Source organism: Anarhichas minor, unplaced genomic scaffold, assembly GCF_050575085.1.
Source record: "Anarhichas minor isolate MPS153535 unplaced genomic scaffold, ASM5057508v1 ptg000062l, whole genome shotgun sequence".
Classification (NCBI taxonomy): Eukaryota; Metazoa; Chordata; class Actinopteri; order Perciformes; family Anarhichadidae; genus Anarhichas; species Anarhichas minor.
Window position 1 is genome coordinate 4488470 of NW_027466508.1, and position 27746 is coordinate 4516215.

The window sequence follows — 27746 nt, forward strand, 5'->3', positions numbered from 1 at the left end:
ATATATCTCATGACGACAATAGCTGAAGCAAAGTAAAGGCAACTGGCACAGAGTTAAAAGACAGAGTAGCCTGGTGTCATCTTTAATCATAATTCATGTAATTAATTTAATCTAAAGTTTGGGGATTTAAAATGCATTATTACTCTGTATGTTCGTCACAATGTTTCAGATGAAAAAACATTTTCACAGCTCTCAGTTTCCTTAGTTAATGTGGCTCAGTTTACTGTCAGGTTTTAGACGTTGAGACAAGGCAACAGAAAAAAAGTGGAATGTGTATTCTTTTTCCCCCACATGTCCTTCGCACACCAACAAATATCTGACTTTAAGCTAAGAACCAATGCACACTTTTTCTCCAAGAATGAGCACAACAGTAGAGCATGCCACTATAAAAAAAAAAGAAGCTTTGAAATATACAGTGATCTATTTCACAGAATACACAGAAGAACAGATGTATCACTTTGCCATAAAAAGATGAGACCTAGAGCAGTCCGAGTAGAATACTGGTCCTATATTCTACGACAAGAGTAAAATATACCGTTATAGTTCATCTTCGAGTTACAATGTGTAACCCAGTTGTGCACAACACTTCATACATTTATCTATGCATTTCCATTCGTCTTTTTTGGTTACATAAAAGAGTAACATATGGTGATGGATGATGCTTCCCAAGTCCCTCCCAAAATTATCCTCGTAAAAAAAATGCAATTTCAAGCTATAACGAGAGTGACCAGTACAATGCAATACCTAACATATATCATGGATGGCAGGAGAATATATATATATATATATATATATATATATATATATATATATATATATATATATATATATATATATATATATATATATATATATATATATATATATATATATATATATATATATATATATATATATATATGTATGGAGGTCTTATCAAATGCATTTGTACACAGTGACAGGTGATCGTGAGTGATGCAATACAGATAGGTATACACGGGTATAAATACAGATGGCTATCTACACTATGAATGATTATGAAGGACACGGGCCAATCTAACCCACTGTTTCTTCTGGCCTAAATGTGACATGTACACGACTGTATTACATCATGTCACATGCACAGTAGAGATGCACTGATACTGTATTTCTATTGTAACGAAATTCACAAACTACTGTAAAATGACCTTCTGAACAAATATAACAAGTCACTTTTCAACACCAATTAAAGAGGCAGTAAGTAATCTACTTTAATGTTCTTTAGCGAGTGACGAATACTACTGGCCCTTTCACTTGAAAATAATTTTTTGACGAAATTGAACTGTCGTAGTTTTGTCACCACGTCTTAAAGTTACCTCGTTATCTTAAAGGCAGAATGAGTAGGATTTGTCGGTTGCAGGTACGTAAACGCGCCAGTCAAAGTCGGCCCCTCCTCCCCGGCTCTACGACGCCAGAAGCCACGCCCACTGGCATGCAATTAGGATGATTTGCCAGTGGCAAAAAAAAAGCCAACCCCAGATGCGCTCTCCTTTTGGAATAAGTTTTGTGCGCTTGGCATTTCGCCCTTGCTAAATATGCGTTTTTTGGGGGGGTTTTCGGCACAGTGTCCGCCACTTTTGTAGTTTCTTCTTGGATGCGTGCTTACGATCTGGCACCCGGTCGCTACGTTTTTATAGATGTCGACGCCCAGAAACGTGCCAGACAAAGCAAAATAAGAAAATACAGGCAGAGGGGCAGGGTCTCTGCAGATACGGACACCGCCACATACTTCTAGTGGGGTGCAAAGTGACGATTGAAAGGGATCATTTTTGTGTATAAGTCTACACATTTCTGTTTTTTTCGGACGATCCGACTCATTCGCCTTTAAACTCTGAGGGTCATTCTGTTTTCCATGATGTAAAATGTATTAGCCTAACCCTGAAGAAGTCGTGTTAGTTAACTAACCTTTTTCAATTATTGTCACATTGTGATTTTGCATTGCGACTTGGCAACGAGTACATATTGTTTTCCCTTCTGTATGAAATTGTCCATATAAAAAATTCCTATGAACATATTCCCGTCTATTCCTACGGGACAATTTAGCCAGCAACTCCAATTGCTGATGCAGTTAATAGTTCCTCGTAAGCAGACCTTCAGATAAGACTATTTTGACAAGGCTTTAAATGATTTTTTCGGTAGAGCGTAATACATTATGATAATCACAAATAAGTGTCCATGTACAACAAGAAATAGGCAACAGTTGACATTTTACCGCTATGTTTTCCAGTGAAGTAACAGATTTAGTTCTACTCTTGCAGTTATTAAAAGGGGGCAAAGGGACACCACTTACCTATTGCTTCACAAATAAGTGTCACTTAACAGGTTATGAAAGGGTACACCTGTAATTTCAATATATTATATATATTGGGCTATTGTAGCATGAGCCGAGTAGCGAAAAGCTCCATATAAACACAGCTAACATTATCACAACGCGTAATTGTTGCCATTAGACCACGATCAAAGTCAAGTCAAGTACTTAATGCCCCTTTAGATATCCTATACTTCACGTTTATTTCACAATATAAAACCTACAAGCATTCAGAGTCACTGGATGAAAGCGAAATACGAATCTTAACCTGTCTATTTTAGAGAGTTCAAGACACGACCCCTTGGCATTAAGTTTCAGCGCTTATACCCCGGCATCCGCACGATGACCACCACCATACCGGTATCATTATGGGTGCGTCTGTCATACAAAACACATACTGGAAGTCCGACAGAGAGGTGGAAGTGACGATGGCGGCCAGCGGATGGTGCTGATGAGAGATCATGTCGTTGATGTACCTTCCCAACATCTCAGCTACGGGGGAAGACTTCGTGCTTTCTTCACTTAATGTTTTTCTATGAGCAGCTGGTTCTGGGGGACGCATCAATAAAGAAACACAGGTATTATAAGCATCGTTGTTAGTGACATTAAGTCAAACCACATGTTGAACGAAGTGCTTTGCATATAGGAGACATTTAAAATACAATGAAATAATTAAAACAAAAACATTCAGTAGATAAAGAACTGTAAACTGTGTTATTAGAAAGTACAACAGTGGCACAATAAGACATGTATAATTAGACAAAACGTGTTTTAAACCCACTGTTGTTATGTGACCGTGTTAGCTAACTTGCTTACTTAGGGTCTGTGTCCACATAGCGCCTTTTTCAACGTTTTTTAATGTTTCTATGACAACAATATCTTGCCAACATTATCACCACCCGAACCACCGTTGTATAGTCTAGACTAGACTAGCATCGCTCCTTTGCGTTGTATTATCTATTTGGGCTACTATCTATTTGTGTTACACCGCTGTGAGCATCAATCGCAGAATGTCTGCTTTATACTTTGTATAGACGAGCTGGTCACCGCTCAAAATGACAGCCGCAACGTTACAGCAAGGTGACACAAGGCGCACGGTAATAAAAAGCACAATGCTAACCAGCAACAGTGTCCGCCCGGCCGATCTGCTCCCACAAATGGGCTTTTTGTGGCCAGTTTGGAGAAGCAGGAGTACCGAGCATAGCAGTGTAGTGCTGTGGACGCTTACTCCGTCTTTTTTATGTTTTTATGACTCATTTTAACAGAAAATCATTAGTCCCAGTAAAGAAAAACCTTTCGGCTTATTGTTAGCGAGTTGAACGCTGCCTTCAGAATTCTAATGGTGTCTGATGTGGGATGGTTCATTTTACTGATCCGACTCCATGCAGGGGTCCAACAAACTAATAATAACTAATACAATTATTATGGGCTGTAGCTACATTCAGTATGACACATTTTCAGAATATATTTGGGACAAACCAGACACGCTGGTATGAATAATCTAGGCGACGGCAATGGAATTAGTTGTGTGTGTGTGTGTGTGCAGATCCATGCGCACACAATAACTTAAATCATAACTAAACAATAAAACATATACGCCTAAAATATGTGAATCATATGTTGTCCTAAACAGTCATATGGTCGCCAATCACTCCTTACAGAGGCTTTGTTTTCTCGTGTGGATTTGAGGAAGACCTGACCCTGATATCCAGATGTGACTGTGTCCTGTTGCAGTGCTCCGAAGCCAAAACAGCTGGAGCAAATTGAAGGGGGCAGAGTCACAAGCTAGCGCGCATATAGTATATATAGTCCTTATTCTTATTGCGTCATTTTTGCAATCTTACTTCCGTTTCAGAGCTCAATGTGCGATCCCAATCCGTGAGCTCGCAAAAGCACGCCGACATTGTTTTTTGAAATTGCTCTCACTGTCACAAGGGGTAGACAAAGGTCCGCATTTCAGGTTCAACCAATGGGTAGCGCGGCTAGGATTGGCCTCCACCAAGAAGGACGAAGAGCAGTTGAGACTTTGACTTAAAGCTCTAAACTTGAAAAACCTGATGAAAGAATTTAGTTGCCTTAGAACTGGAAGCGCAAAAAATCAGCAATATTATGTCGTGTTCAGACAGAAAACTTCTTTGTATCTTTATCAAATCTCCGGGAAACCACGGAGTACATTTTTTTGAAAGTGGGAAACTTCAGGTCAAAGGACTTAGAAAGACGCTCAGACTGATTAGAGTAGTAAACATGCGGGCGTTTAACAATCTCACCTTACTGCCGGTGGTATTTTGGATGATGTCGTTGTCGGGGTCTCCTCCCTCAGAGCCGCTCTTCTGGTCGTCATCTTTCCCATCCTTCTCCAGGTCGTCCTCTACGGATGAGATCCTCGACAGCTTGGAAGATTTCTGCTACAAACACACAGATCAGTGTCAGAATTCTCAGATAACACATAAAATAAACATAAATCATGTTTTGTTTGTCCCTTTGATCAACCACCGATACACCCCCCCCCCCCCCATCTGTCTAACTTGACATGGTTTCATTAGCTCCAGAGTTTCAAATCGGAATATTTTGCTTTATGGTTTGTTTTTTTCAGACAGAATGTTTTGGTTTTACAAAAGAAAAGGGTGAGGATGACGACTAACTGCTGAGCGCTATTTAACGTAACTGGTTTGAGTTGCTGGAGTGTAAACTTCTTCAAACCGCAGAGTGAACAGTGAGGCTGGTGTTACCCTCATAGAAATAGAACAGGAGTAGAGCGGACATTGAACTGTTTTCCTGCGGTCATTAGACCAGTGCAAAAGAAAATGTTGATTGTTGTTAGTTGCTGTGGCGAGAACACACGTCAGTGGGGTCGTTAAGTGTCGTCGCAGCTCGGCGGGAAGGAGGACGGCTAGCTAGTTAGCTTGTTCTCTGGAGCGCCGTGGAGTGAGGCCCGTTAAAACCCAACGCTGTTCAGCTCATTTTCTGTAACCAGTGTAGCATTAAAGCATGGCGGAACGAGCTAAATTGAATAATTTCAGCATTTGATAATGTGTGTGTGTGTGCGTGGGTTTGAAAACAACTAAATGATTGTTCCTGCCTCTCATCACCCAGATAAACAGAGATCACATTTAATCTTTTGTCAGCTGAGGAGATTCCAGTTCCTTTGTGTAACCACACACACACACACACACACAGTGATGTGACAGGACACACACACACACACACACACACACACACAGTTTCAGTGATGTGACAGGACACACACACACACACAACAGCAAACCGCTCCACAAGAGTGCCAAAATTCCTTCGGATGCACCACATGTGCTGTGCGTAATAGAGCCCAGTTGCTAGGCAACAGCGGTTGCTAAGTGAGGAGCAGGATGCATGTGACTTTTTCAACCTGCTTCCCTTTACAGCAGCAGTGATACAGTAACAGACTGTGGCAGTGCTCTGCAGCGGTCCATCCCCTCAAACCTCAAAGCTTTTCTTTTTTCAAAATAAAGGCAAGGTCAAACAAAAGAGACCGACGTAATGAATACAGTGAGAACATCAGGAGCAGAGGTTGTTAAAAAAAAACATTTGGATGAGTGAAATGTGGAGGAATGCCTCACAGTGAAGCTACAGTGTCGTTTTCAGCAACAAAAAAACTAAGTAATCAGCCAGGCTGTCCTTCCTGGAAGAATCAAGCCCCTTTGCTGCCAATATTGTGTCCACGGACAGAAAAGTATCGCGGAATAATGGGACCATGACAGATATATATCATAGGTTTGATATATATCCCTCTGGAAATATACACCAGATATATGTTGGAGGATAAGGCCGGACTTTTCTTACTGCCAACATATCCCATGAAAAGACCAACATTACTCAAACAGGAGGAAATAATGCATTTACTGGAGACCAGATCTAGATGCCAGCATCAACCTGTTTGTACAGAGACACCGTATACGGCTCTGGTAGCGGCAGCAACCTGTCAATCACAGTAAGCCCGCCCTAAAGCATACTCTGCTTTATGGTCTATTTGACTCTAAATGGATCATCGTTTACTAAATGAACATCATGTTGTATTGAAGAAGACCTGAAACTAGAGATTGAGACCATAAACTCATGTTTACAATGTTTACTGAGGTAATAAATCAAGTGAGAAGTAGAGTCATTTTCTCATAGACTTCTATACAATCTGACTCTTTTTGGCAACCAGAGGAGTCGCCCCCTGCTGGCCATTAGAGAGAATGAATTAGTATTAAGAAGAAGCTTGCCGCCTGGTTCAAACAATCAAAATCTCCAAATACTGTAACTACGTCCTCAACTTCACATGTCGATGATATGTAATAGGAGTATCTGAGGATTGATTTATTTTGGGAGCGCCCAGGGCTCAAGGGTGTCCCGCTGTCCGGGAAATGATGAGGCGAAATAAAAAAAAGAATTCTGGGATGTTCACAGGACGTATGGTCGGCCGAACCTAAACGACCCACTTGTTTGAGCTTGTTTCTAACACTTGTCTTTTCAATGTGACTTTTGCGATCGGATGCACCAGATCGGAACTCAACTATGTCCACACCCGACACTGACCGGATAGTGATGGTATATTTCGTGGTCAAAGGAGCGGCTGCAAAATACATTTTATTTCCGTCAAATCCCCCCCCCCCCCCCGTTATTTTCTCATTTCAAAAGCTTTTATTTTCAATGAGCAAAATCGGGAAATATAGTGTTTACATCTAGCTTTAAACGACTCAGACAACGGGTCTCAGTCGTATATCACGGCCAAAAGAATTCACGATTGCAATATTATCGCAATATCCATAAAAAAATGTGAAAATAATAATGCTATCCGTCAACTAACTGCCACAAATGACACAGATCGGATGACCTCTGTCTCTACCGTTCATGCCATATCTCAGTCAAACAAACATGATATGAAAGATTGTCTCTAAATTCATGGAATCCAGCGTGATCCGTCCTCGCTCCTGTGTTAGTATGTTAAACCAGCTGAGGTGAGGTACCTTGGATGTGGCCGTCTTTTTCCGTTTGGATCCGGTCTTCCCTCCCTTCAGCTTTTCCTTGTTGTCTTCGTCCTCAACAGAGTCGCCCTCCTCGCCCTCGCTGCTGCCGTCGGCGGCGGCGTTCCCCCCCTCCTCTGTCTCCAGCGAACTCTGTTGCTGGATGGCCTGTGTGTGCGAAAGATGCCCACCGATCGTAAAACTAGAAGCAGAAATGGCTGGTTCCACAGACAACTGACGCTTCAAACGTACAAATGTGAGACTGCAAGTTAAGACAAAATGAATGCATCTTTCTTTTCTTTCTGCTGTCGACAGCCCTTTCATTTGTGTCTTCCACTTTCGGCGAGGCAACAATGTGGCTTTGTCGAGGATCAAACCTGTCTGGCATCTCTGACCCCCCCCCCCCCCTCCCTCCTTCATGTTTTCTCCCACTGTCTTCTCTCTAGACCACAGACACAATAGAGTGCCGGCTGACCTGATAGCCTGTGAACTTGACTCCGGGGTTGTTCTCGATCTCCCACAGGCCCTCGTTGAAGCCTTTCCTCTTATTGGACTTGCCAAATTTGTCTTTATACTCCTTGTAAGGCAGAAGATCCTTCGGGCCCAGGAATGCACTAAAGAAGGGTGACGGGACAGCTGTTACTTTTACGACAGTCTGGAAAACCACAGTGTGTCACGAGTTAAACTTCGGCATTGTCATGCATAAAAGTTTACTAATTTAAAGATATCCAATTTTACAGAAACATGCAAGCTGCTGAGCGATTTCAAACCTCAGCACCACGAGCATTAACCTGTAATAAGGATATACAACTATTCTATTCACAGTAAAGAATGAACTGTCACACTTAAAACATGTTGATGTTCCCTAAATTTAGGGTACTGAAAAAATACTTTAAAGTTATTGCCTTGGCAGGGATATCCATGTTTTTCCAACAGTACGAGCCCCACAAAGCTGTGGCAGCGATGTCAAAATCTATTAAGATTCCCAATTTGGTGCAACTGCATTACAACTCCTTAACATTCATACAGATCTGAGTGCGGGCAGCTGCTACCCTTTAAATATCTATACACGTGAGAGGAATGCTGCACATCCTGGGGGGGGGCCTACGTTTCATGGGTCCCAAAGAAGAAGATGGGGTACTTGTTGGCGGGCGGTTTGACAGCTCCTTCTGGAAGCTCATCAATCTGAAAGACAGGGAGAGAGAAGCTGTTACATTATTTATATATATATATATATATATATATATATATATATATATATATATATATATATATATATATATATATATTATACTCCTCCTTTTTTAGATGCCCAGTCATCTGTTAATGTCTACCACGGTACCTTAAATTATATACACTGCTAGGAGGATTACTATGGGCTTATGTCCTGATCCCATATACAATATAACGTCAGTCAGACCTGTTGTATGGTGGTAGAAAGATGCTCCAAGTAATTTGTTTCACGATGATTAAAAATGGAGCCCGGCTGCCTGCTGCACTGTGGGAATCCAACTCATGACATGGTAACCCATGTGCGCCATTGAATTAGAGGCCACGCACTGTCTGCCGTTAGGCGGCTACAGTGCGTTTCATACACGGCTTCATTCACAGCATATGAGACGGTGCATCGATGGTCGTGTTGGAGCGGGGGGGGCCGCGGTTTACCTGAGGTCAGCTACGGGCTTATTTATGTATTGGGTGACGGCTAAATGCAAACGTTAAATGAACACAAAAAAAACACATGTTGAAGGAATGCGTGGAAATGAATAACGCGGTGGAAAGAACATGCGTTCCAACTCAAACAAGAGCAGTAAGGAGCGGGAAGCGTATTGAGTATGTGGAGCTCAGTAAATGTACGTGTATTCATTATTTTCAAATGTAAAAAAGAAAAAGGCTTTTAGTAGACGATTTGGTGACAGAACTAAGCAGACTAAATGTGGCTGTGAAGTCACCGTAGCAGCCCTCTCCCAGCACCCCCAGAGAAGCAGCGGCTGTTTTGTGTAAATCAACCCCGCCTCCCTCAGCTCCCAGCCCGGCCGCATCCTCGACTCACCCTCGCCGGCCAGTGCGGGTATCCCTTCATTTTAGCGAAAACCAAATCTCCTGCCTTGTATTCCCGCGGCCGTGGTCGAGCCATGTCGCCGGATATAAAAAAAAAAACAGTCTGATGTGACTTTGTAATCCTGTGCAGTTTCTCCCGGGGGCCCTCAACGCAGGGCTAAATTATCGACCATCAATGTTTTTAAATCAAGACCGCAGTTTACACGGAAATAAATAATTAAAAAAAGAAAACCGCGGAAAACGGGGCCCGCGAGAGGGCTATCGTCTTACGACCGAATTCAGGTGTAAACGTAACCGAGAATGGCCTAAGTTGGAGTAAGGCACCTGTGAGAAACGCAAAGTCTGTCAGAATAGGACGAGTCAAGCTTCCGGTCAACGAAATAAAAGCCACGCTTGACACACGTGTCTTTAATATTTAGACTTTTACGCTTAAAAATTATGTCTGTAACGTGTTTATTTTTTTAAACCAAGAATGAGAAGATACACAAGTGTTGTCTCTACTTCACCTTGTAAAAAAACATCATACATCACCAACACTTGAGTGTATTACAGATGATGAAAGTTGCCAGAATATTACCTACAAAGTGATGCAACACATGCTAATGATAAAATAAACCCGTTTCATTGCCCGCATAGACTACTCCAAAATCACGTGACTCCGGTTTAAATTGAACTCCATTTACTTGGTCATCCCACAGTTTCATGACAGTTTGCGTCCACTTGGTGGAAGCATCTCCCAAGTGATGTCAGCTAGATGAAGTATCGATCCTTTCTCGAGCCTTTGCTGCAGATAAGTGGCAGTTTATACCGATCCAACTTGTTACTTCAGCTGCTATTCATATTAGAGACAAGTCAAAGAAGATACAAATGTAACAACAAATTCACAAAGTCTGCCACAAAAGATGAGAGAAAGATTTATTTTTGTAAATACATTAAAAGATACATATATATATATATATATATTTTAATGTATTTTTATTGTATACTTACAAATAATAAAACAGCCCACCATATTATATACAGTATATATGGTGGGCTGTTTTCCACTTGCATGAGGGAATATGAGATTCATTCACAGCATGATCAGATTAATAAGGGATCGGCTGCTTTAACATAATACCACTAAATGATGAGATAATGTTGGGCAGCAGGACCACACGGCCGGATGTAGAGCAAATTCGGGAGTCAGTAAGAGATGAGATCATTGTGAGACTTGTACACTCGAGGAGCGGTTTATTTGACAAAGAAAAAGCTGCAGTACACTTGTACATCCTTTTTGTTTTATTAGCTTTCTTTGTGAGCGTGTGTAAGTTGCATATGCGTATGTGCATGTCTCAAGCTTAATGCTACCTAAGAGAGGGAGAGGGCGTTATGCTGCGCTCAGGTTTCCCCTAGGCCGGGCGTAACCGCACAGTAGAGGGTCACCACCATGAGGAAGTTAAGAACCACACATCCAATCTCATGCTTATCTATCTTGCCATGCTGTTCTACTTGTTTCCTGTAGCTGTTCTCCTAGTGCCCCAAGAGCCTCATTTGTGTAACTAATGAACCACTGCTGGTTATAATAGATATAATTGATCCAATCAACATTTTTGTTTCGTGTCATCCAATGAAATATGGATTTGAGGCCTGCCTTTACATTTCTAGCTTTTAACTCTTCAGGAACTCACGTGGGTTGCACCGTAGCATCTAAATATACTCAACATTATTGCTTCCTTATTTATATTAAATAAATTAAAATGATCAGATGCATTTGTTTCTATTATTTTGGTCTGATTCAGTTATTTGAAGTAAATGGTCCCAAATACACTTTTTAAAAATTGCAATCATATTCTATTCTGAGATTGAGACACTAAAGGATAATGTGGGTACATGTACCGTGAGTAAAATAGTGTTTTTGAAGAACTGTAGGATGTTGCATTCGTTACATTTAAAGCAGCATCTTCTCGTCCCGCTGAAGGCCAGTGTGTGATCGCACAATTTACAATTTCTATCCACATTAAAAACAGGCAATTTTAACAACTTTTCCAATAAACAAATACGAGCGATTATTTGAAGGGAGACTTTTAGATAGGCAGTGCGCAAAAACACACATCAGAGACACGGATATTGTACAACTCTTTATTTTACTTAAAAACTCAATTTTGCTGCTATTCTCATGAAAACAGATCCTGGTTTACAATTCCAGAGACTGGAAGAAGTAACATACGAAAACATCTCCGTTTGCAATAGTCCAGTAATACTTTTGTCTCAAATTTAATCTCGCTTGTTATTGCGAAAAAAAAAAAAAAAAAAAAGCCAGTGTGAAGTGATGATTTCTACGGCTTATCATGCAGTGATCGGCCGCCTGTGCAATATCCAGCTTCACCCGGGCTTCGTTTTAAAACAGACACAGCTCCCAAGAAACATCCAGTCTCGCCGTGCTATCAAAACCTTTGTCGACTTTTAAGTTAAAGGGAGAGCTGTAAAAAAGAAAAAAAGTCATCACTCTGAAGGCACTCCCTAAAGTACTAACAAATCAGAGCAAAAACCATCACACTGGCACCACATCCAGGTCATGTCCCTTTGTTCACAACTCTGTGTAGAAAAACAAAAACACTCCAGAGAACAATTCCATTGACAACAATGCAACAGGAGGAGCTACAAACAAGCCAGAGGGCAGAATTTTTGAACATATGTTTTGAGACATCATTTAATCATATACAAGATTTCCCCATTTTCAGTAAACACTGCAAGCACAGTTTTGCAGTGGAAAAAAACAAACAAATAATGCAGATGATAACTGTAAGACAATTAAAAAGGATGCCGATTAGGGTTGGGTGATACGTTTGAAATTCTCCAACTGGCCACCGTCAGTCCAACAACGGGCACTATATCCACTCAGGTGCGTGCGATGTTCTCTCTCTCCCTCTCTTCGGAGGCAGGCCATTCAATTATCAAAACGACAATTTCGTCCAATCGCCCAACCCTAATGGCGATAACTAAATAAATGAACATGCCTTAACAGGTGGCTCAGTAGGTTTTGGACACAGGAAGGCAGATTTAACAGGTACGTCATAGGCTGGCAATTATTTTATCTCGACCAAATGCTTGCATATTCTTTTTGGCAAAATAGCGGGGCATTTCTTCTTCTTCTTCCTTTTGGATTATCCAAATTGGACTTGTTCAAAGTCATTCTGACTGCAGGTTTAAACTGGATACACTGAAGGCTTTCCTTTCCTAAGAACTTCTAAAGGCATTAATAGTAACGGACACAAATCATGGGAATGCTCTTTGTTCAATCAACTATGTAAAAAAAAAAAAAAAAACAGACCCGGTCAACAAAAACATTCTTCTAAAGCTAATGCTGTAAACCCCAAATAGCAATCAGAGGGCCGGCTCCTATTGGTTGCCTGCAACAGGCTGCCACCATTGACAGGCTTGCAGTTCTAGCCACAAACTAAAAGCAGAAACATAATTCATCAGAAGCGGCAAGATGTCTAAGTATGATCTACGCAATTCTAAATACTGAAAGACCTTTTCTAAACTAAAAGTGAGTTTGTCTGGTGAGGGGGGGGGGGGGGGCAGTAATTAGAAGATGATTGAGAATGAATGATGTCCAGAAAAAAGGAAAAAAAGGGGGAAATAAACCATTTCCTGCATTCTGGGTAAAAATACTGAACACGTGGCAACCAGACTAAGTCTGAGCAGAGGAATATATGGTGCAACCGGCAATGCACTGAATTTTGGTGGCGCCACACATGGTGAGATTAAAAACAAAACAAATCGATCACATGACCTGCGAGCCTCTCACAGTATCGGTGGGCGTTTCTGCGTTCTTCAATATCAAACGTCTTCAGTAAGAAATTAACTGGACCGATGCAAAAATACAGATCGCTCCCACCTAAGGTATTTACACATGTTCTCGTCCATCTGGTGGCTGTTTTTTTTATCAAACAACATGTCTGGGCCAAAACAAAAACAACAAATAAAAAAGCCTAATTCTCAAAAGTGGAGAAAAGGGAGCTGCACTCTCACCCACCCCCCCGATGTAAAGCAGTCAGCCCCGCTGCTGGTGACTGAGAAGATGTCGTCATTCTGTCTGTCAAATGTCGAGACCAAAGAATTTCTTCAACGGGAATCATTTCACGATGAGGGCTTGGATTGTTGGAGGAGCCGTTGCTGCAGCACTATGCAGCCACCTTGTTGTCCTTCTGGAAAGAAACAGCAGCCGTACATTTACTTTGCTGTAAAAAATGCATGTTATATTTAAATATAGTATATAAGGCTTTGTAACGTAATAATCAGAGAATAATGTAAGAAAACTGAGTGCATAGTTCAGTGCATTTTCATGAGAAAATGACAATTCATTAATAAACTGGTTATCAATATAATGACATGTAAACCATGTTACGAATGTTTGATATCATCACATCCTCTTTGGAGCTCATACAGGCGATAAAAATGATGTACGCTTACTCTGGACAAAAACAAAACAATTCATTTCTTGCCAAAATGCCTCAGAACTGAAAGAGCTGCACTTCAGTCCGACTTTTGCATTTAACAATTTTTAGAAGTGTTCTACATTGTAGTTATAAAGTTCAGTGAATTATATCAAATAATGAAATTTGTCAAACCATTAGTAATTGGACGAAGTACAATTATAATTCCTCCCAAAATCTGACCAGAAGAGATATGAATAAATATCATCGAGTAGCTGCATGTCAAGCAACCGTCATGTTTGCAAGATACAAAGATAAATAGGCTGAAAACTGGAAAGATCTTTAAGTAACATTATGACTATTTCAAAGTTAAGTAGCCTACTTTACATTAAAGTGGCTTATGTAAAAAAAACTCAACATACCTCTCATGATCTGAGGCACAAACATGAAATGCATGACAAGTGAACGGAGCCATCTAGTGGCCAAAGTGAGACAGTTCGGTAGACTGAACCGATGTGGTTTTGCTGCTTGAATCAACATTAAACATATCTGGAATAATGACATATAAACTGAAGTTCCTCATTTGTTCAGGTCACTGGATTTCTTGTAGTTCTGAATTTTGACAAGCATTAAAAGAGGCTTCGTCAATTTGAAACAGATTTATGAAAATGTCCTCCAGACAAAGTCCAGTGGCTTTAAATTAAGGAGCCTACTTGTATCATGTAAAACCAGAAGGGTTCCTATGTTTCTGCTTAGTTTGTAATGTCAGAATTTCTCAAAATAACTCAAGGTATTATGTTACGCACAAAACTCTTATGACATTACGCACTCATGTTTTTCTTACATTATGTTTCTAATTATTACATTTATGAAATGCTACACCTATTTAATGATACTTTAATGATCTCCGAGGTCATGAAGCTGTTGGATTTACCCTATATTCAAAATCAGAGAAATCCCGGCCTCCTCTGCCACCTCTGAATCCGCCTCTGAAACCGGGCGGAGGACCTCGGGGCGGGGCGAAGGAGCCTCTGCTCAGCGGCCGCCCTCTGCCTCCGCGGGGCCCCATGAAGCCCCGGCCGCGGAAACCTCCTCTTCCTCGATTGTGCCTCAGGGGGATGCCAAATGTCTCGGAGTTCATCCGTCTCTCTTCTGCCCAGGTTGTCCTTCGCTCCCTGACAACACAAAAGGGTCTTTAAGTGTACTAAAGTAGTAGTACATACATGTAGTACGAGTACATTGTTTCGTTTCATAATTACGTGTTTTATCCGTGTAACAAATGCTACCTAACCCATTCACCTGAGGAGCCTCCCTCAACACAAACTAAAATAAATAAGTGACTTACCGTGAAAATCCTCTGTCACCCCCTTTACTGAAAGAGATAAAACAAAACAAAAGGTTTTTAGTGTATCAATAGAGTTTCATTCCCATGTTTAAATAAATGCATCAAGGCTTATGTGCATTTCATAAACATGAAATACTGATTTTGGAGAAGAAAAGTAAATGTTCACTTCCACGTTCATACGTTTCCATTAGAAAAAGTCCACAAGCTTCAAAGTTAAAAACCTCTTCATTCTTATTTTGTCTGAATAGTCCTAAATTCACCCTCTGTCCTAGAACTGAATCACAATTTCACAACAGTGGACATATTGAGGTACCTCAAATCATCAGCGGACAGGTTATCAAAGAAGGACTTGGTCTTGTCATAGTAGGTGCTGTTGGCAGCCTCCTCCTCCTCGTTGGCCCCCTCGTTGGCTGGATGTTCGGACTCTGCAGGTTCTTCTCCATTCACTGCCTTTTCAGTCTTGTCATCTGTGGTTGGAAGACATTTAGACTGAGTGACCCAGTAACAACAAAGTGGGCTGGGAAAAGACCAGAAAATGATGCTGGGATTTCTATTGCAGTGGCTGTTACAATGAAGGTACCAGCTTCAGTACATTTCTATCTCAGCACGGTATCACAAGCAATTTACTTCTACTATAGCTATATTTGCTTTTGGGAGCAAAAACTGGGTTTTTTTTCGTGGGTTTTCACTAGCACAAAAGGTGATAGGATAAAATATATTCAAACCATTTTGTGCTCTAAAAATACCAATATAAGTCATATAAGGCTTTTTTGAAGTGACGATTCCCTCCCACGCTTTGGAGGATACGCGCCATCTCAACAAGTACATCTCCGTTTTACACCATAAAGCCAATGGAATTGATAAAAATAAATGCAGTGTCTGATTTTTAACTTGTAGCTGGTGTCAGTGTCTTACATGAAAATGTCAACCTGGGCTGAAAAAACATTTTCTCCCCTTTGAGTTTTGTCAAGTTTGCCCCATCGGACTGTGTGTGTGTGTGTGTGTGTGTGTGGAAGCCGTGCCTTTCAGTTTCAGCTTGTTCTGGAGCTCTTTGTCGATCTCGTCTTTGTTGAACTGGGCGTTGGCCGTCTCAAAGTCAAAGTCTTCTTCGAACGTCATGGCGCCGTCCCGGCGCAGGTTGACTTTACCTCGGCTGCGGTTTCCTCGTCCGCGGCCACGGCGATTGGGCTGAGCACCAGCTGACAAATTACCTAAATATAAAAAAATTAAATACGGAAACAGTCAAACAAGCGACACCTGGGCCTGCTGTGCAGTCAAAAGTATTGGGACAGTGTTACACTAGCTTTATACTCCAGCACAATATAATGAAAAAGGAGCCATGTCTAAGATTTAACGGTGCTGCATACGAGACTGGGAGCATTTCTATTGGCCCTCAACGGTTCTCAACGCGGCGACAGCTGAGCCGGCAGCTCGCAGCGAACGGCGCCAACATAAAACATTCACCACGTGAACCATCAAGACACCTTTTCAGGGGGAAAACAAATGACTACCTCACTGACTTCCACTAATACAGCTAATGAAAACAAATGCAAAACTACTTACCGGTGTGACGCTTGTTGGGATCTCGGTTTTCAAGAGCGCCGTGTTCATGATCTGGCCGTGACACCAACGGGACCTCAGGAGCTGAACAGAAAAAGACACCATCTTAAACTCAAGGTGAAGTGGTACAGCTCTAACAAAGCGGGCAACTTGATTAAAATATACACTTGAAGGCAACTTCAGACATTTGCAAAGATACAGCAAACTTTTATCAGCGTGGACTTTAACCTCGCAAAGTCCTGGAGGAGTCTTTACCCTTTCTCTGCTCCAGGAGGTCGGGGGGCCTTTGGCTGCCGGAAGGGATGCCGGGGGGTCTGGGAGCCGCCGCCCCCGACTGACTCCTCTGTCCCACGGGGGCAGGTGGTACCGGGGCAGCTGATGGTGGGGCCTTCACCGCCTGCTCCAGGGTGGGACGTTTGGTGATAGAGTCCAGCTGGGGACTGATGCACCCTGCAGAAAATACCAAAGTCAGATCCAAACGATACGATTGTCTTTAAACGCAGCGTACTTCATCTTGCAGCGGCTGACGGGGGCAGTGACAGTTTGGGGATACACCCCATTAATGTAACTCCGACTAGGAAGGTTCTTCCATAATATTGCCACTCGACGACACAGATATCTAATTTTTAATAACTCCAATGGTAACTCAATGCATTTCCAAAGCAATTTATATATTTAGTAATAAACCCCAGCAATAAATGTCTCCCCCTTTGAGCACTTTAAGATGCCCTGGACTCAGTGTATTAGAAACGTGATGCCTAATAGTCTCCGCTAAATCCAGTTCAACGCATAATGGGGTTCAGGTGCACAGCAGGAAGCTCAAAAGACGACATGCAGCTGTGCTCGGTTAGAATTAGCAGGAAACAGCTGTTGCCAGAGAAACAAGATGCTTTGCTTACAAGGCTCGTTTGAAAAGCGGTCAATCGTTTGAGTCGTCATCAGAAAGGGTTTAGACAAAAACAAAAAAAAACTCAAAGTGCTCTGAACACAGAGATGGAGCTGGGCAATATAGGCTCAATTTAATTAAATTATTTTGAAGACGATATTTGTGCACCAATTGATTCATGCAAGCATTAACATCTTATACGTCATGTTAAATACACTGTTGTTTGTGATGAGCTACGTCTTGCTATAACCATAATTAATCCCATCATCATGTGGGAACGGGAACCATTCTCACAGCTCTGCTTCATGGTGCATCCTGTGCATCCATACAGTGACCGGACACGCATCCGGAACGAGAACTACTCCTTACCTCCGGCTCCGGCAGAACCGAACTGCTGAGCTGCAAGGGGCGTGACTCCAAACTGGCTGTATGGCGGGACGGGGGCCTTGCTGAGCGCAGCATAGGACCCCGCCGACTGGAATGACGATCCCGCTGAAGCATTGCTGGATCCAAGTGACGACTAGAGAAACACATTACACCATCAACTGACAATGCCGACTGTCAGGAAACAGCACCGTCACATAAATTCACATCAGGTACACAATGAATAACAGTGTTTCATGTTAATTACCCAGATTTAATTTCTAATTTTATATACATTATAGTTAATTAGTGGATTTTTATTTTTGTATTAAATCTGCAGTAGCCTTACTAGTAAATAATATCGTAAAATACATGTAGAGAATTTAAAAATTATAATATTTCCCTCTGAGAAGATGTGGAGTTGAAGTAAAAAGTCACATAAAACCAAAATACTCAAGTCAAGTGCAAGTACCTACAAATGTTTACTTAAGTACAATCCTAACTTACTTACTGGTGTACTTAGTTACATTACACCACTGATAGAGCCCAGAATTGTTAACCTGAGCACAAAGGTTTTCATAGATCTAGCCTGTTCATTGTGCTCTCAACAGTGCACAAGATTGATGGATTTAACTCGGAAAGACACATTTTTCTTCTAGGGGAGCAGACTCCGGACCCACTAAAGTGGGATGACTTAATCCGTCATCCATAAGAAATGAATATGCAACTGTAGTTCTGAAACACACAACTGCTTTAAAGACTTGTGACTGTCACTATCGCAGTGGCACATCCTGCACAAGCCTACTATACACACTTTCTACTGCTTTTCATCCATTTCATTAAAAAGAAAAGCTAGTGCATTCAGTGAGCCTCAATGACAAGACAGTTTATGATTATTGACACCATGAAAACAGACACGGATAAGATAAAAGAGTCGGGTGCAAATGGAGAGGCATTTCATTTAACACATTTTGACGCATGGAGCTGGAGGTGTTATTCTAACCACATTATGGTACAACGTTGGTCTCAGCAAAAGTCCAACTTCTCTGTATAATCAAGTGTTGAAGTCCTCGGTGTCTAAGCCATTTTTTCTATTTCTTTGGAACAACAGAATCGAGGCTCAGTTGTCGAACTTTGTTCAAAATGTTATTAGTGCAAAGTCAAATGAACTTTAAATTCAATTTATTTAATATTTAAATTTCTACGTATTTTTGTTTCATCGTAACCTGAGGAGCACAGGTGTAATCAATAACACTCATCAATGATGGCTGAATTATATTTAGGCGAGCCAGTTTCACAGCCCTGGCCCGCTGGTTGACCGAGAGACTTTAATGGGATGTAGCAGTAATTAATGGTATTAGATACACCTGTGCCTTTTCCTGCTGTGACGAGTCAAAATGTGCCATGTAAAAGGGTTTATTTTTTTTGTCCTCACAGTGTGGCATCTTTATTACTTGACAATCCTAATAAAAGAAAATACTGGAAAGAAATTAGCTTAAAAAATGTCCTTAAAAGGTTTCCAGAGACTTGTAAAAAAATATACAGATTGCTATTTTAAAGTAAATATAAATGAACCTACTTGGACTATAGCAGGGTCCTGAGGCAGGGAGCTAGTGGCTTTGGGTGGCTCACACACTGTAAGGTCCTTTATATCGCTGCCTCTGAAGATGATGTACTCAAACACCTCCTCCCGAGGTGGAACAGGCCTGTCAGTGGGCCGGTCCTCAGTGCCGAAAGAGCGAACTGTTGGGAAAATTCACAGGGTTATTCAAATTAATTAAAACTATTTTATCTTTTTTTATTTTATTGAGGCTTAGTAGATTTCTTACACTGGGCATTAAGTCCACATTTAAGAAGTGATACAGTATAATGTTTAACACTATGAATAGAGATGCATCATTTTATTGTTAAACTGTATGATTTTTTTCATATATTCTTCTTGGACAATATATTAAATAGGCATCCAACAATACAATGCAATAACTACCTGTTACTTTTTGTATAATATAATATTATTTTTCTTAGCAAATAAATAGGGAATCTGTCATGTTTGAATGGTGAAGCACGTCGTGGTGGATTAACATGTGCCGTTGTAAAGTCATGCAAGTTCACTTGACACACGCTCAGATTCAAGACTTAAAATATAACTAAGCTACCGTTATCAACCAGTGATTAAAGCTTTAGTAAGAGAGTATGATAGCAACAAGGCTAACTTTCTATTACACGGTATGCCACTCGGTACTCTGCAATAGCGGACACATATTTAACGGTAACCCCAAACACAAGGTAAACAAAGGAGCGTTAACTGCAGCGCCACTTAGCTGTTAGTTGGCTACAAAGCTAACGTTAGCTAACGTAGCGAACTGCGCTGAATTCAGTGACAGGTTTCCATCGTTCGACACGTGTGTAAGCTCTGATAGAGACAGGTTGAGTGCTGTAGTCCAGCCCGTGGTTACGTGACTTACCTTTAGCAAGAGCTACGGTCGAGTTTTCAGTATCAATGGTGTACAAAATTCCTTCATAGCGAATCTCGGCCTTGGAGATTAGGCTAATTTTGCTGCCGATGTACGGCGTCCCTCCTCCGCTCATGTTGGCCCTCTGCTGTTAATGACGCACGAATTTACACGGAATTAATAACTGTCAAACGAGAAGTCAGCCGTGTTACTTTCAGAGCCGTAGTTCTGAGACTACATTACACAGATTGATAAGTAACGCCGTGAGTAAGCCTCGCTCGTTTCAGGACTGACTTCTACCACAACATGGCCGTTTACGTTTTCCTTCGCCCGCCGCTAAGGATGTTGGGAGACGGGCCGCGTCTCATTTCTCTAAAGCTACCTCCTCTTCCTTCCAATGCTACCCTTTCCTCGTCAATGTTAAAGAGTGATTTGACGACAAACAAGGGGAACTCAGTAATACCAAGAACGCACGTGCAGTTTTGGTCACGTTTACGATTATTTTTTGAGCGAAGAAAATTAGTAAATTAATCCTAGGGTGCTTGACAAAGGTTTGAGATTCAGCCATTCTATCATATCGCGATATTATACGGGACGGCCTCTGGCCACCCTGCCCCCATTATTGCCCGATACTACAATTTTAGATGCGTAAAATGTACATATACCGCATAATTTGTTTTTGACACACCATATTTCATAAACCCTGAAACTAGCGAGAGGCGCAGAGAGTATTCCACGGGTGCAAAGTGCCCTAGCTTTGGATCGTTATGTAACACTATTGCAACACCTCTTCAAAATAGTTCATTAAATTAGACTCGAAGAAAAATCATGAAAAATACAACTAGGATGCCCCCCTCAGCTAATGACGTCAGATTCATTCCCACAATGCCTAGTAACACGCAGGCGCACTGTAAAAGAAAAAAATAAATAAGACAGCTATCTGTGATCAGAGATGGCGGGCGCCTCCGACCCCCTGGAAGATATGCTGTTTTCAGAGGTGGACGAAAAAGCTGTGAGCGACCTAGTGGGCTCACTGGAGTCACAGCTCGCTGGCCAAAGCAACCTAGCAGGCAAAACAGACGAGAACGGAGGCGCTGGCTCGGTGGCCCACGCTAACCATCACTTAGGAAAAACGCTACCAGCTCCAGTGGGCACAACAACACTAGAACAACAACAACAAGGACGGCGTAATAAACCCGAGATGCTCCCCGAGATCAACTCAAAAGACGCTAGCCCGTATACAACTGTCACGTCTCCTTCTCCGGACTCTAAGCCTTTCTTTGGCGAGCCGTCGGCCGCTTCGGCTGCCTGCGCGAACGCCACCAGCACCAGCGGCTCGCTATCACATGGAGCATCCATCACAACATTGACTGCACCTGGCGTGTCAACTTTGGCGTCCGCGCCGGCCAGCATCAGCACCACATCCAGCCGGGGGTCTAAGGGCAGCCCGGGCTCGTGTGGGACGTCGGTGGAAGAAGCTAACCCGCCGAGGAAACGCATAAGCACGCCGCGGAGGAGCGCCTCGGCTCGGATAAAGAGTTTGAACGGTGCGGCGGTAACGACGAGGAGAAACAGCAACTGCACGGCGGCGGCTGAGAACGTGAGCTCCGTGGATACCGGCGCGTCGCCGCCGGACTCCGCTCAACCGGCGACGTCCTCTATCAACACTTCGACTTTCACCCTAACGAACGCCAACCTCCCCGCGGGTCAGTCGGCTATTGCTCTGGACCGGGGGACTCCCACCATTGCGTTGCACAGACTCCCGAGTCACATCGTAGCGAGCATAGCCCAGAACGGCAGCGGGACCAGTGTTTCGGCCTTGGTCCAGCAGGGCGCTCGCGTAGGACCCACCACCACCACCTCACCCTCGGCTTCACAGGGGAACCACAGCACCGGGGCTTCCAAAACAGACGATTGTCAGTCCAACATTGTAATGTCAAGCCAGTCTGGTAGTGTCAACTCCGTAATAAACACTGTCCCCACTGTCAGGCCAACGACAACCACAGCAGCAGCAGCGGCGGCCACAACGTCCACAACGGTGACCCAGCCTTCGAGCTCCGCCACGGCCGCTGCTTGTGTCGCAGCAGCAGGTGCGGCGGCGAGTTCCGCGTGTGGAAGCGGTCTGACCACGTCGGTGACGACCGCTGTCAGCGTGGTCAGGCCCACGCTGCCCTCCGCTACGCCCGCCGCGCAGACTCAACCCCGTCCTGGACTTCCAGCAGCACCTCAGAGGATGGTGGCCCCCCAGCTGATCGTCAGACCACCTCAGCAGCAGACGACCATCCAGCTGCCCCCGGGGTTCACCATCCCACCGGGTAAGGTTTGCAGGATGGGGGGGCAGCAGCACACCTGTGTTAAAGTAACCTTACCTGAGGCTCATTGGTATGAGGTGTGTGTGTGTGTGTGTGTGTGTGTGTGTGTGTGTGTGTGTGAGACACCCTGTTCTCATGTTTGTCAATGTGTTGGGGAAGCTTTCTAAGTTGTTCTGTGTGTGCTGTAAGGTGGTGCCAGTTCCTAAGATAAAAACATGCTGTATTCATATCTATTCCTATAGGGGGGGGGGGGGTTGAACACTTTTCCCAGCTCGGTTGTGATATCGCAAACGAACCATGAGAAATAAGAGAAAACTTGCACGAAGTTTGCATTGAAACTGTCAGATTTAATGTATATCTGCACTTTTTGTTTTGATAATTTAGCTGATGCTTACGTCTTTAACTCAAACTTAATTAACAGTAATGCGTCCCCCACCCCCCAAGGCTAATGATGATTTTAGGAGGTCACTGTGAGGAGAAGACGGGGCTCCCTCCAATGAACCCATGAAGAAACCTGACCGCCAGTGTTTTCACACAACTTATACCGCAAACAAAGTGACACGTCCGCAATCAGGCTTTGAAGGTTTTTCCATCTACGACGTAGTGAACGGCAGCTGCTCTCTCATGACTGTCACCAGTGTTTCAAACGTTTGTATTTTTCCTTGGAGCTTTTCCAAGAATGGTAATTAGAAGGATCTCCTTTGCTAGACATATTTTTGAAGAAATATGTCTTCGCGTCAGTGCAAACACATTTTGAAATGTTCACCACTAGAGCATAAAGACAGTCAAACTTTTCGTCTTCTTTCTTTTTTTGGACTTTATGGAAATTCTGCAAAAGGTAAACAAGTGTGTAATAACATTTGATCTTGACCTGACATGGGACACCTCACAAGCAACTGTAATCCTAGCCTTTTTGAAAAAAAACAGCAAAGAGTCTGTGCTACCAGTCGCGTTGTAAGCGATGAAATAAACAATAATACGCGACGGGACTGTCCTGACACACATGACAATAACAGATGTCATTTTCTATATGAGGATGTCTCACATTTAGACCGTGATGGCTGCACTTGCAGCAGAAGAAGCGCATCATTTTGTTTGTGGTCGGTTTAACCCACGGTCCGGCTTGGCTTGGTGCAGCAAAGTGCTGCTGCTATGGCGAACTGCGGTTAAATATTCCTCCTGCGCCGGTTAAGAGCCGGGGTTAAACGTTCGGATGGGACTTCTTGGGCCGTCCTGTCACACAACTTTAACGGACAAACTCGGAAACATTTCCGGTGCCCCTGGTATGAGATCATTCACCGTTCAATACCAGTGCGCTTCACATAGTCATAATCCACATCCAATCAGGGCTGGGTGATATATGGACATCCTTTCAACAATGTGATATGAGACTAGATGTCGTTTTCGATTTTGGATATCGTAATATTGCGCGTGTATAGAGTTGTCTTCTCCTGGTTTTAAAGGCTGCGTTACAGTAAAGCGATGTCATTTTCTGAACTAACCAGACTGTTGTAGTTGTTCTATTATTTGCCTTTAGTCATTATATCCACATTACTGATGATTATTTATCGAAAATCTCTGTAAATATTTTATAAAAATACACCAATGGGCAACCCTACAATATCATTGCATATATATGGATATATAAATATCTATATATATATCAATATAGATGCACTTCGGTGGTTTAAATACCATTCATTGTCCGTGACGTTCTAGTGTTCCCTCAGATAAATGTTCTCCGTGGTTCTCCAGGGATGGTGTTGGTGCGCACAGAGCTGGGCCAGCTAGTGATGGTTCCTCAGCAGGCTTTGGCTCAGGCTCAGGCCCAGGCCCAGGCTCAGGCCCAGAACAACGTCACTCCACGACCTGCCACCCCCACGACAGGAGCATCCTTCAGAGTGACCACTCCTCAGGTGAGACTCCATACCCAGAGCCCACACGGTAGCTGCCGCCTGTAGACTTTCAAAGGTGTGACCGATAGCACACAGTTTCTATTTTACAAATAAGAGAAATTCAGAAAAACGGAGACTAATAAGAGACGTTGAAACACTGCAACATTTGTGGAGGAGACTTCCTAATTTTCCTAAAGGCATTCGTTCATCTTAAACTAAAAAAGGAATTCAGACCACACAGACATTTGTATCCACTCCACCTGTAAAGCTTTGCCGCTCCCCAAATCCAACATCCGCTGTACGTTTCAGTCTTTTATGAACGTCACAACCGCTGACCTTTTTGTCAAAATGAGTTGGACCGATTCCTTCGGAGGAACGCTGATCTGATTCTTACGCCTGATATCGGGGGGGGAGGGGCATTAAGCGAGCAGCTTAGCTAATTGGGATGTGATTAACACGCTTAGCCGGGTAATTATCAGAACGATAGAGCGTTCCCAATTATTTTACGTATAGATTAAACTGCGATTAATAGGTGAATTAATGTCTCAAGGCTCCTTAATGACTTCACGGGGGTCCTCATCACACTCTAACGAGCCCACTGAATCATTCATTGGAATTAGCTTATGATCACCTGTGGATACATCATTCACGGAGAGACCTGCTTGCCGAATCCACACCTTTAACTGGCTTTAATGATGAGATCACCGGGTAGTTTGTCTCTCGCTGTTTCTCTGCAAATCAAGCAGGAAATGGCCCGGATAAATATTTCTTCGGATTAGAGCATTGTGTCGTCCTCGTTCACCTCAGAACATGCAACACTGGCACATCAGAGGGGTTGAAAGGGGTATACATTGGCGTGTTAGAGTCGGCATTCGTTATTAGAATAAAAGAAAACGATTATAAAAAAATGATTTTGTCTGCAAGGCATTTAAAACTGATTTTGATTCCCTTCAAATAGGTTGCACTGTGTTGCAGTTCATCCTGTTTTGCAGCATTGTTGCTCAGTTATTTTCTCTGTTTTGAAACCGTCAGAAGAAGACGATGCCCATGGCAGTTTTTCAAAAGCCCAAGTTGACTTATTCAAACTGCTACGACCCAAAACCCAAATGCTGAGTCATGATTCGTGCAGATAGTTAGTTCTCTGTCGCAGAAGATGAACGAAAATGGAAAACAAAAAAATCGGATTTGCGGAGCGTGAACCAGCGAATCTGGCACAGCTCGATTCAATCGACTCATCGATTAATCGAGCAATCGTTGTGGTCAGGTGACGTCGTCATTTGGAGAATATGCGCTCAACAAGCCCTCAAATCCCAACTCAATGTTTTGGAACTGAGCTTTGACTTTCGTTAAGTTTTTCCAACGTCAGCGGGGAACTGTGAGGAAATGAAATTCATAAAATCAGGTAGCGTGTCCTCTATGGTCTCTCAAATACTGTCCCGTGCGCACGCTTTTCCGAATAGTAAGTAAGGGCATAGGGAAGTGTTTTTTTAAATATTGCATGGTTATAGTCATCTGGTCAGACTATCGACAGCAAAATACAGTAATAACTGCTTTAGAGAGAAGCCAAGTGCTCGATTGGACCTCAACAGTTAGTCTTACAACACACTCTTTGATCCGGCCTCTCAAGGCTGCAGTGAAGATTCAGCCTAAAGACTTTCTTGATTCACCTGAGATCTCCTGCTCATCACATCACGAACTGCAACGACACAAGTCGGACACTAGAGGGCAGCATTCCACTATCTTTCTTTCTTTTTTTTTTAATTCAGCTAAACTTTTCCTCTTTGCTTCTACCTCTACTTCTGAATTAAACTGCTTCCTGCTCCCCTAACACTCTCCACAGTGAGACACGTGCTACTATTATGAGAGTTGCATACAGTATCTCTGATTGCAAAAAAGGAAACGGAGAATATAATAACGTGTTAATCGTCGTATCAGATCAGACACTGAATGTCCAGGAAATACAGCCCCACAGTGCCAGCCCCATTCATGAGATGCAGCAGTGTGTGCTGCATTGGTGCATCTATGCAGTATCACACTCTGCTGTGTGGAGGTTTTTACCTTCTCAGGTAGTATTGCTGCACTACAGGCCGAGCTGAAAGGGGCCACGTAACAACCTTTTTGAAACTGACATTAATGTTTCCTAAACGATGGAAAACAAATTCCACCCTCGTACTTTTCGCAGCATAAAGTGATGCTCACACAGACTCCACAGACGGAAGTCCGCATCAGTTACACAACAGCACCCCCGCCCGCCTCCTGCACTCGCACCTGCATCCACCCCGATGCGGAAAAAAAGCCCCCTCTGCAAATAAAGAGATTCGCAGACTGTCATCGCCTCTCACCGCCGCGCCTGTGACAAATTAGCCGGGCCGCGGCGTCGCCGTCTCGACAGGAAACGCGGTGGCAGGGAAAAAATGAAAGGGAATGGTGTTTATTCCCAGAGCTCAGCCCCTCCGTCGGCCTGTCACTCTTCCCGTGACCCCCCGAGGGGAGGAACGGAAGGCATCCCGAGCTTCCTTCCTTCCATACCTGTTAAATCATTCATCATCCAACTGCCTGATTATTTTACAAAAGCTAACAAGGCTTTTGGTTTTCTCAAGAGCGTGTTCGTGTGCAAAGAGGGGTGAGAGAGAGAGAGAGAGAGAGAGAGAGGCATCGCCGGCGGCGGGATGCACCCCGTGGCTCTCACCCCCCCCCCCCCCCCCCCCGACTTCTCAGTGCAACATTCTTTTGGATCGCACACAAAACTTTTTTTAAGCGGTGGGGAAACTCCCTCCTCCTCCTCTTATCCTACTTCTTCTCGCCTCTTTCCCTCTGTCCTTGGCACGCTGTGTGTCTGCGTTTTGTGTGCAAGACAAATCGTATATGTGTGTGTGTGTGTGTGTGTGTGTGTGTGTGTGTGTGTGTGTGTGTGTTGGCCCGCCTATAAATGGAGGGTTGTGTGCCAGAGGTCGAGGCATAGGCCCTGTTGGGTTGTCTCGGCCCACAGACAGGATAGCAGCCAGGGTGTGTGTGTGTGTGTGTGTGTGTGTGTGTGTGCGGTGAGCCACCGGGCATCGCAGGTGGTTTTGTGGCACTCCCCGCCAAGCTGTCCCATTTGCCCCTGCACCTTTTAATATGCTAATAATAATAAACAAAC

The 27746-nt window shown here is 43.1% G+C and overlaps 3 protein-coding genes across 11 annotated transcripts in view; 1 reads left to right on the plus strand and 2 right to left on the minus strand.

The window, feature by feature from the left end:
* Positions 1-866: 866 nt before the first annotated feature.
* Positions 867-11331, minus strand: hdgfl3 (HDGF like 3). 2 transcript variants are annotated; one of them, XM_076077689.1, is made up of 6 exons: positions 9365-11331; positions 8420-8496; positions 7787-7925; positions 7315-7479; positions 4594-4728; positions 867-2875 (listed from the first exon to the last, which is right to left on the minus strand). In XM_076077689.1, the coding sequence occupies exons 1-6, from the start codon at positions 9446-9448 to the stop codon at positions 2849-2851; spliced, it is 627 nt and encodes a 208-aa protein (XP_075933804.1). In that variant the 5' UTR covers positions 9449-11331; the 3' UTR covers positions 867-2848. The 2 variants fall into 2 exon arrangements, with proteins under 2 accessions (XP_075933804.1, XP_075933803.1); XM_076077688.1 differs by having other exon boundaries at positions 4594-4731.
* Positions 11332-11479: 148 nt separating this feature from the next.
* On the minus strand, positions 11480-20748 carry LOC142933554 (protein LSM14 homolog A-like). 2 transcript variants are annotated; one of them, XM_076077687.1, is made up of 10 exons: positions 20413-20748; positions 19527-19690; positions 17954-18104; positions 16954-17148; positions 16702-16782; positions 16161-16349; positions 15452-15605; positions 15139-15165; positions 14728-14968; positions 11480-13562 (listed from the first exon to the last, which is right to left on the minus strand). In XM_076077687.1, the coding sequence occupies exons 1-10, from the start codon at positions 20534-20536 to the stop codon at positions 13542-13544; spliced, it is 1347 nt and encodes a 448-aa protein (XP_075933802.1). In that variant the 5' UTR covers positions 20537-20748; the 3' UTR covers positions 11480-13541. The 2 variants fall into 2 exon arrangements, with proteins under 2 accessions (XP_075933802.1, XP_075933801.1); XM_076077686.1 differs by having other exon boundaries at positions 11480-13565; positions 20413-20747.
* Positions 20749-21279: 531 nt separating this feature from the next.
* The window catches only part of LOC142933553 (transcription initiation factor TFIID subunit 4), a 77148-nt gene continuing 70681 nt past the window's right edge, over positions 21280-27746 (plus strand). For 3 of the 7 annotated variants that reach the window (XM_076077680.1, XM_076077682.1, XM_076077681.1), the window contains exons 1-2: positions 21281-22715; positions 24468-24628. In XM_076077680.1, the coding sequence (XP_075933795.1) occupies positions 21353-22715; positions 24468-24628 (1524 nt within the window). In that variant the 5' untranslated portion in view covers positions 21281-21352. Of the gene's footprint in view, positions 22716-24467; positions 24629-27746 lie in introns of all 7 variants that reach the window. The other 4 variants (XR_012947604.1, XM_076077685.1, XM_076077683.1 and 1 more) reach the window with 2 other exon arrangements.